This window comes from Physcomitrium patens, chromosome 2 (assembly GCF_059467195.1).
Source record: "Physcomitrium patens ecotype Gransden chromosome 2, ASM5946719v1, whole genome shotgun sequence".
In the NCBI taxonomy this organism is placed as follows: domain Eukaryota; kingdom Viridiplantae; phylum Streptophyta; class Bryopsida; order Funariales; family Funariaceae; genus Physcomitrium; species Physcomitrium patens.
Window position 1 is genome coordinate 9,532,414 of NC_143411.1, and position 9,475 is coordinate 9,541,888.

At 35.9% G+C, this 9,475-nt stretch overlaps 1 protein-coding gene across 7 annotated transcripts; it reads right to left on the bottom strand.

Annotated features, from left to right (window-relative positions):
- Positions 1–2,516: 2,516 nt before the first annotated feature.
- LOC112274159 (alcohol dehydrogenase class-3) lies at positions 2,517–7,895 on the bottom strand. Of its 7 annotated transcripts, XM_073531912.2 has the most exons (11): positions 7,188–7,895; positions 6,979–7,037; positions 6,033–6,169; positions 5,784–5,830; positions 5,049–5,383; positions 4,791–4,873; positions 4,502–4,577; positions 4,200–4,261; positions 3,853–3,948; positions 3,215–3,376; positions 2,517–2,914 (listed from the first exon to the last, which is right to left on the bottom strand). In XM_073531912.2, the coding sequence occupies exons 2-11, from the start codon at positions 7,013–7,015 to the stop codon at positions 2,798–2,800; spliced, it is 1,152 nt and encodes a 383-aa protein (XP_073388013.1). In that variant the 5' UTR covers positions 7,016–7,037; positions 7,188–7,895; the 3' UTR covers positions 2,517–2,797. The 7 variants fall into 7 exon arrangements, with proteins under 7 accessions (XP_073388013.1, XP_024359176.1, XP_024359168.1 ...); XM_024503408.3 differs by having other exon boundaries at positions 6,979–7,894; XM_024503400.2 differs by lacking the exons at positions 6,979–7,037; positions 7,188–7,895 and adding an exon at positions 6,498–6,972.
- Between the last annotated feature and the right edge of the window lie 1,580 nt (positions 7,896–9,475).

Sequence of the window (9,475 nt, forward strand, 5' to 3'; positions counted from 1 at the left end):
TCAACGGTTGTTCACTCAAATATCCAGAATACCGTAGTTGAATAAAGCAGTATGCAGTTTGGTAAATCAGAAAGCAACTACCGAGAGGCAACTGTACAAATCCTGGTCTCCTTACTAATTGACCCATTATACAGGATGATCAGTGGGTCTCAAGTGAAGGTTGACATGAGCGTGTTACTCGACTCCAGGGGTTGAATTTGGCGCAGAGCAGTATTGATCGAAACCCGGGTGTGGGAGTACATGTCACCACTTCAAATATGGGATTGTACACTCAAGTTCGTCGTTACTCGACAAAGCATTAGAAGGCCGACCTTAGGCTGCTGCGATACGAAAAAACCGCAGCTCTGATTTCAGTGAGGGATTTGTTATCAAATCTGTCACCGCCTCGATGTTTCCGACTACTGTAGTTTTCCCTTTCTTACCACCCATTCTGTCTTGGCACACAACTCATCACCTGTGCAGATGTAACCAGATGCTAGAACGCGTGATCAATTCAACGAGAAATGTAACAAGCTCCTCTAGATTCAAAAGGTTAACTCGAATTGCCGTTAACAATGGTGGAACTCCGGGATCACCCTCGCCACTACAGATCAACGAAAAAACAAGCGATCGTAAACACATACGCTCAAAACCCTAAGTATAATAACAAACTTTTCTCGCCCAAACTCAGGCACTTTGGATGACTGTGGGGCTTGGTATAATCGAATGACGATTCTAAATGAAAAACGTTCATCCGTCTGCTATTAGCAATAATGTTATTCTTATTATTAGGGGAATGCTAAATAAACCCAATTTTTATTTAAAATGATAAAATTTTGGAAGATAAAGTTTTAAAAGATCAAAATACAAATCAATGGCAAGCAGTTCCAATTAAAAGTATCTTTATCTTACAGTCATAAATAAAATAAAAGCCAATTACAACCACAAATCACAATCACAAATAAAAACCTTCACCTGATGGAGGTATAGAATCAATTGTGGATGGTGAATGTTGTGGTGGTGACAACACTAAGTGCGGTTGGATCACTAAATTAAATTAAATAAGAAATAAATAGAATTAAATATGTATATCATGATCAAAAACTTATAGATACCCTTTAGCTAGCTAAAAGTAGAATACTGTATAAACTTTGTGTGATGTTTATCAATGGTAAATGGAATTAATGTGATAAAATCATTGTATGCATGTGAGTAAATATATGAATGTGATTTTGTTTTGATTTAAGAATAATTTTAAATACTTGATATTATTTTAAAGAAATATAAGCTGCTTTCTTGAAATTTATCATAAAAATGTTAATTAGTTAAGTGTTTATTTGAAATTGAAAATAAAATTAAAAATTAAAAAATTCATTGACATTGAATAATAATTGTATGGAAATGAATCCATACAGTTTCTTTACAGAACAGAATGTAAATAAAAATACTTGTAAATTTTGTAGTAGCCATGCTGTGGTTCAAGTTATTGTCCAGTTGTTTGTAGGAATTGAAAATATTTTTATTGTTACTGTTCAAGTTTAATTTGTATGTTATAAAAATAGATAATCATATACATTAATTGCTTTAAATAGAATGTTCTACTGTCAGATTTCTTAAATGAACCTGAAAAACATTTTAAGCAAAATTCTCAATCCCTTCAACAGCACCAACATAGCACTACATCATACACACAAACTTTAGGGTATAATTTTTTTCTTTCTCTTTGCTACAAGAACATTGGAACTATTGTCTCCTATTTATCTTTTTTTTTTTTTTAAAAAAAACGATGGAGAATATTGTACAATAAAGTCTCTATTCCTAAGGAGGTCATACAAAGAGAAAGATGGGTTTCCAGTATCTACTTGCAACAATTACAGCAAAAACAACTAAATGGTGTAATGCTCCACATTGATGGTGCCATTGCTAACCATTAAATAAGAGTTGCCTTCTGTAGCTACATTATATTTATTAACGTTCTCATGCTCCTACATTCCTTTTCATCATGCTCTTGATCACCACAAAATAAGCATTGTAGTGAGCATGTATATGCATATGCATATATATATATATATATAAACAAAAGCTATTAAATTAAGACCATCTCTTCATGGTCAAAATGAGTTCATTTTAACATGGCTTTGAAGGTTGCAATAAATTTGGTGAGAGTTGGTGAGATTGAAAATGGTTTGGGTCTATTTCTATTGTCAAGCATTTGTCAAAGCTAGTTATTATTGAGTTAAGAAAAATGAAATAATGCTATGCATGATGTCTAATAGTTTAAAAGATGATTTTCAAAGTAAGGTCAAAATTGGTGTTTCTCCTTAAATCATTCCAAAATCTAACAAAAAAATGGAACCTATAATATCATTATTTTATTTTTAGAAGATGAAAATAATTAGAATCAAGTGACTGAATTCATGTGGATGAGGTGTGCATGTAAGAGCCTTGGAGAGGTGTAATGTCTCTTATTTGCTTTTGGACTTTTCAAAGAGGGACTAGAAACATTCACTAATTTAATTCCATGCTTACATTATAATAAAAAAAAATTAATACATATATATGTAAATACATTACAGAGAGAGAGAGAGAGAGAGAGAGTAGTATTTATATCTCAAGCATCCTCTTCTCCACTCAATTCACAATTTCCACTAATTTATTCTGTTTGTTTTAAATTGCAAAATTTTAAATCTTGAAAAGAAACCATGGAACATTGAGAACTCTAACTAAAGCATTCAAACTATCACAACTCACCCTCTTTTTTCTTTCTTCTAAATTTTTATTTTTATATGTATACATGTGAATGTGTAGAGCACTAAGTCTACTTTTCATAGTCCATCACACATCGAATGCAACCTCCTTGATTCAAGAGTTCAAAGGCCTCATTAATCTTAGAAAAGGGCAATTTGTGGGTGATGTAGTGATCCAAGTTAATGTGCTGCACCATCATCAAACCAGTGGAAAAAGAACAGAAGAACATTAGAACTTCAGTATGAATATGTATATTTCACAATTAGCAATATGTGAAAAAATACTAAAAAATCAAAAATGCATTTGCAACACTACCTACAATAGAAGACCTTTTAAAATGAAACATTTGATAATTTTATTTGGAAAAACAGCTCTCTCTCTCTCTCTCTCATTTCTCAATAGTTGTGCTATTATAGCTTGGGCGATTTGTGATTTGAAGCCAAAAGCAAAGGAGAGAATGTGAGTGAGGTAAGGAGAGAGAAAGGACCCCTTTGATGCATCGGTCAACAAGGTCGGGGAGCTGCGATCGGCCCTTGTATCCACCAAACAACCCAGACGTCCACACTCGGCCCCACAACAGCAGTGCTGGATGGAAGCTCACCCTCTGTGATGACTCGACCAGCCCCAGTATGCATGACACCCCTCCCCACTACAATATCCCCCCCCCACACACACACACTCACACATTCTCTTAGCATTTCATTCATTCATGTTATTATAATGCATAGCAAATACAATGAAACAAATTTTAGGGCATTGAACATCTTCAGTTTTTTCATGTAAAACACAAAATTTTCTTCAATGCCGATTGAATGTCTGATTTGATCATTGAGGCTTGACATTTTGCAGCAATTGGGGGTTTCAATATTGTCTTGATTGTGCCAGTTGCACTGTTGTGAGTGTGATCATGATTTTAGGAATCAAGGAGTTGATTCTAACATGCTTGAAGCAGTTTTTTAAAAAAATTGCTAGCAAACATTGTGATGTTCTCTGAAAGATGAACACAACATGAACAATCCAACAAGTGGCATTGCTTATAAGTTTTTGTTCACCCATATACTCAGGATTATTTATCTACACTATATTATTATTCAGTTAATAAGTATTGTTAAATAATGGGCTTACTTCCACACAGCATTCAAGGGCTGATTTGATGATGCCAGGGTCACCAGTGCAGTCAAAGCTGTAGTCTACACCACCACCAGTCATATCCCGGATCACCTGTCCATGTCCCCCACACAACCCACCAGCCACATTGATAATTTTTTTCAAGCTAGTGAGGGACTTTATATGTGTGCATACATTTATTCATATGTACACACAGACACACAACTGCTGCTACTCAGTAGAGAATATGTTCCTGTGAACATCTCCTTTTGCCCACCAGGAGGCAGTCACAAAGTGGTCTTGTATGCATTGATAGATCCATAGCCAAGCAAAGTACTCTTTCACCCACCCCCTCCCTTTCTTACCTGCTCAATGGGCTTGTCAAAGGACTTGATGTTGAGAGTGTCTGTGAGTCCAAACTCCATGGCTGCATTCATGAAAAATAAAACAAACAGCTTACATAACATAACAAATATATCCATTGGGTTCAATATAAGAAAGAGACATTTTTTTCCATTTTAGTTACAAAGTAAAAGAGAATATATATGTATATATACATATATATAAAACAATAATGCAAAATAATAATGATGGGCAACAAGGGAGGGTGGGGGGGGGGTTGTGGGTTGTAATGGGGGGATGGGAGTGGGAATGTGATTTTGTCAACCTCTCTGCAATTTGCCAGCATCCCTGGCAACTCCAATGATCCGAGAGCACCCTGACACCTTACATGCCTCCACCACCTTACATGCACACGGCAACATCCCCCCCCCCATAGAACAAACATGGCCCCCCATTCAGCCAAGCCAATCAGGTAGAATGAAAGAGAGCAGGAAAGAAAAGGGAGGGGGGAAAACATTTATATATATATATATATATATGTGTGTGTGTGTGTGTGTACACACACACACACACAGAATGAATTAGCAATGTAGAGAGAGAGCACTGGCACTCACAGCCAGTCCAATTGTCCCAAGTCCAAACACAGCTACAGTTGACCCTGGATGGACTTTGCATATATTCCACACTGACCCAACTCCTGCCATTTAATTACCCCCTCCCCCATCCAACCAATGTAACTGCAGCATTAATTAAAACAACACCATCAACAAAAACATTGCTTTAATTGTGGTTAACAAAAAAACCAAAATGGGTAATCCTTGGAACTCATCTCAAAATCTTCCAAAGGAGTAATAAAACACACACACACACACCTGTGGGAATGCCACAACCAAGGAGACAGATTTTGTGGAGCTCGGCCTTGGGGTTGATTTTGGCAATACAGGCCTCATCCATGGTGGAGTACTGGCTGAACACAGAGATGCCAAAGAAGTGGTAGATGGGTTTGCCATCTTCCACACGGGTGAAGCGTGTGGTGGCCTTATCGGAGGGCATGAGGCCGCTGCCCCAATTGAACATGAACACATCACAAATGTTGGTCTTGCTCGACTTGCATTTGCCACACTTGGTGCACTCACACTGCCATACTGGGATGCACTTGTCTCCTGCCTTTATGTGCCTCACTTGTGCTCCAACACTCTCACATATTCTATCCATCCAGACACAAATATACATAAATGAATTAAACAAACTAAATAAATAATCCTTTAATACACTGTTTTATTGTTGAAACATCATTGAAATTTGTGCTTTTATTGAAGGAAATAAAATCAAAAGCATGGTCTTATTTTCATTCTTATTTTTTAAGTAGGAAGAAAACCAATGATATGTCAATCTTGCTGTCTTCCCTTTTTTTTTTCCAAATAAAAGTGAAACAATGAGTTGTTTGTGTTTTTGACTGTAGGATGTAATGAGTGTGTTTATTCATTAGTAAAGTGAAAATGAAAACAGAATAAATTGAGATTTGAGTGATGCAGATTTTAGTGAGGTGAGTGTGAAGTAGATGTGATCTATGCATGGATTATGGTAAATGGATTTTGGGTTTGTACCCAGCCCCTTCATGGCCTAAGATTCGTGGAAACAACTTTTGTGTATCCTGAAATGTATTTACCACACAGTTTCTATCTCTTTAGAAAAATATTTGTTCAGCCAAACTATGTATACACACATATATACATACAAATAAAAACAAATGGGCACATGAACAACTGATTAATTAAATAGCTTCTGTTGGTTGGTTGGTTGGTCGGTTGTTGTTTTTTTTATTTTTTTTGTTTTTTTTTGTACATACTCAATACCTTGCCCTTCCAGAAGTAGAGGTCTGATTGGCAGATGCAGGCATGGGTAATTTTGACACGGACTTCTGTGGGTTGAGGGGGTGACACATGAATATCCTCAAATGACAGAGGCTTGTTGGCCTCATATGCCACCCCAGCTGCATCACCACCATCATTTACACTTCCAATTACTAGAAAACAAAATCACTCAGAATGCAGAGAATAATCCATTAGCAGTGGAAGGGAAGGAATAGGAAACAAGGAGAAAGTAGCAAAAACAGGACAGGAGAATGGAAAGCCCTAACTCAAATCACCCACCTGTTTTATTTGCAACTGAAGAATGGTTGCAAACAGGGAAATATGAGAGGCTGAGAGAAGAAGGATTAGGGCATCCATGTGTGTGTGTGTGTTTTGTGTGTTCTGTTTTGTGAGAGAGGACAGGGATTGTGGGGAAGAAAAACCTTCACAATGCTTGCAAACCCTTACCCTTGCATTGGATGCGTTTGCCAGCAGTGGCAGCAAAGCTTGCAGCTATGTGAGAATCCTGAATGATTTGGGGAGGACCACTTCCACCATCACCCTTACATGAACATGGGGAGCACATATTAACTCCCACCCTCTCACTCTCTTTCCCCCTATTTTCTATCAAACTTCACTCCACTCACACAGACACCCTTTGATCTCTCTCTTTCTCACTTCATTCTGTTTCACATACTCACAAACTCACACACAAAGCAAACACTGTAACACTCACTCTTCCTTTGATCATCACCACCACCAACACAGCATATGAAGAAGTTATGAATGTGGGTACTACTGCTACTACCAAGACTAGCAGTACTATGGCATTAGAGCAGCAATTGTTTTGAAGGAGGAGGAGAAAGAAGATGAAGGACACAGGAGAGATGATGGATAGTAGGAGTAGAAGAATCAAGTGCAATAGGAGGAATAGAAATAGGAGAGATACCCTTGCATGTGATAACTTTGCCTTCTGTTGCAGCCATGGTCCTCAACACTCCAAAACCACTACCCAACAAACAATATGGGGAAAAAAAGATGATAAAAAAAAGGGAAAGAAACACCCACAAAGACTGCCCACAAATATGAAGGAGCAAGAAACAACTACAACAGCAACAACTTACACAACAGAGAAAGAGATGATGAAAACTTCTTAACTAGGTCAAGGTTTATTCTCCTTTGTTTTTGTTTTTTTTGTTTTTTTTGTTTTTCTGTTTCTATACACTTGCATGTTTGAATATGACGAGTTTTTTTTTTCCCTTCAACACAACTTGTAAATTCACTTTTTTCTTTCTCTTTCCTCTTATTTATTAACATTTCTTGTTATTTTTATTATTTTTATTCTTTTGTGTGTTGGTTGGGTTTTGAATGGATGTTTTGTCAATGTTGGATTCTAAGGGATACATGTATGGAGCAATGGTGCCCCTTTAACTCCACTTCAATAGGGGTTCTCTCTCTCTCTCTCTCTCTCTCCCCATCCCTTTGATTTATCACAAAAGAATAGTAATACAAATAAGATGGTAATTATTGGGTGAAATTCATGTGCCATAATTTTTCATGTTCATCCATTTCAAAGCCCACAATGATCTGTGAGCCAGCACTGAGTGAACTGATTCCATCACACCTGACAATGTCTGGAGACAGCCCCACACCTTGCAAGGTTTCACACATTGCCTGTGAACCATTTTGTTCTCAAGGACCATTTTTTCAAGTGTTTGTAAGTCAAATGTTACTTTTGTAAGAAATTATAGACAAAGAACTTGAAGATGGATGAGGTGGGAATGACATGGAATTCTGTATGTTAACAATAAATGGTCACAACATAGTTCAGTCAGAAACCATCTTGAAATGGTTCAAATGAAGGTGTTCAAAGTTGCCCTACTTGTAATACCTTCAAAACCATGCTTGTTGATTCTCAAGGTTTAGTTGGAAAAAGATATTCATTACAGTATCACATAATTTTGTGAACAATGGGTCTCACCCCCTCTAAAGGACATCTCAATCAAACATATGTTTCATATTCAATATAATACTTCCTTAAAATATCAGATGTAATAGTACACAACTGGTTTTGTCTAAATTATTGAATTGATACCAAATGCTTCCAGATACATTAATTATTTTGTCCAAGATTATCACTTCTTTCAAAAAAAAATCAAAAAATCTTCTGCTTCCAAATGGAAGTCTGTCCTGCCTCAATCCAACTTTGCATGCACAAATAATGGAAATTCTTTTATTACCCAAGTATCCAAATCTCCTCCACTTTTCTTTTTTGTTACATAGACCAATCACAGAAATTAGTTTTGTGGACATCAAACCCCTCTCATTGAAAGAAGTTAGAATGAATCCATAGGGTTATATTTTTGCAAAGCTCATAAAACACTCCAAAAACAAGCCATGGCCATCACACAGATGGTCAAGTATTCAGAAATGCCATTGAAAAGCAATGCCATTTTCTTGTTGGCGTTGGAACCACAAAGATGAAGTTCCAACTTGTGCAATCAAAAAAGGGTGTGTGACACCTTGGCACTTCTCCCAACGCCAGGTCACCAAAATAAGATTTGGTTGTGCCATGTCAGCATGTGTTTGAGTATGTGGCCTTCTTGCAAGGCCAATCGCAGCCCCACATTCGCAGAATCAGCCAAATTTGGTAATCAAAACCTGGTGGCTTGGAATGATAAAAGAAGTCAAAGCTTTTGGCAATATTAAAAATGACCCACTATTTGGACTTTGACCTGGGACTCTAATGAATGTTAAATGGCTCAAATTTGCTGAGGTCGTGTTCACACACATTGTTCACAGTGTTAATGTGTTGATATATATACATATATATATATATATAGAGAGAGAGAGATATGAATGTGTGTGAATACGTAAATTCAGTAGGAAAGCTTGAAGTCAATGATGGTGGCTAAACATTTTTTAATTCAAAAAAACAAAAGCAGATGTATGGAGTCCACCAAATTCAGGAAAATGGTTGAATGAATCATTTATTGATGTTGATCTTATGTTTAGTGTAATTTTTGAGTTGGACTTTTTGCAGTAGTAGTAATTTATTTCTTGTTTGATATTTCATATTATAAAAAAATATAAAATAGATCTTTGTTAACACTATCATATTCAAGAAATAAAATATTAAATAGATATATCATATTTTTAGCTTCAAGACGCAGATTTTTTTTTAAAAGACTTTTTATTAATTGGTTGCAATATTTTCTTCCCTTTGAGGCAAATAAATATTTTTAAACAAGAAATAAAAAAATAATTTGTTACTTCTAATTTAAAACACAATAGTAGATACTAATTATATGCTTTAATGATTTTGACAAAAATTCAAGAAACTCATTTATATAATATATTTATGGTTCTTTGTATTGTTACAAATCATAACTAAACTCAAATTGCCATCCAAATATTAGTTTTATTCTTAAAACAAATTACAATAA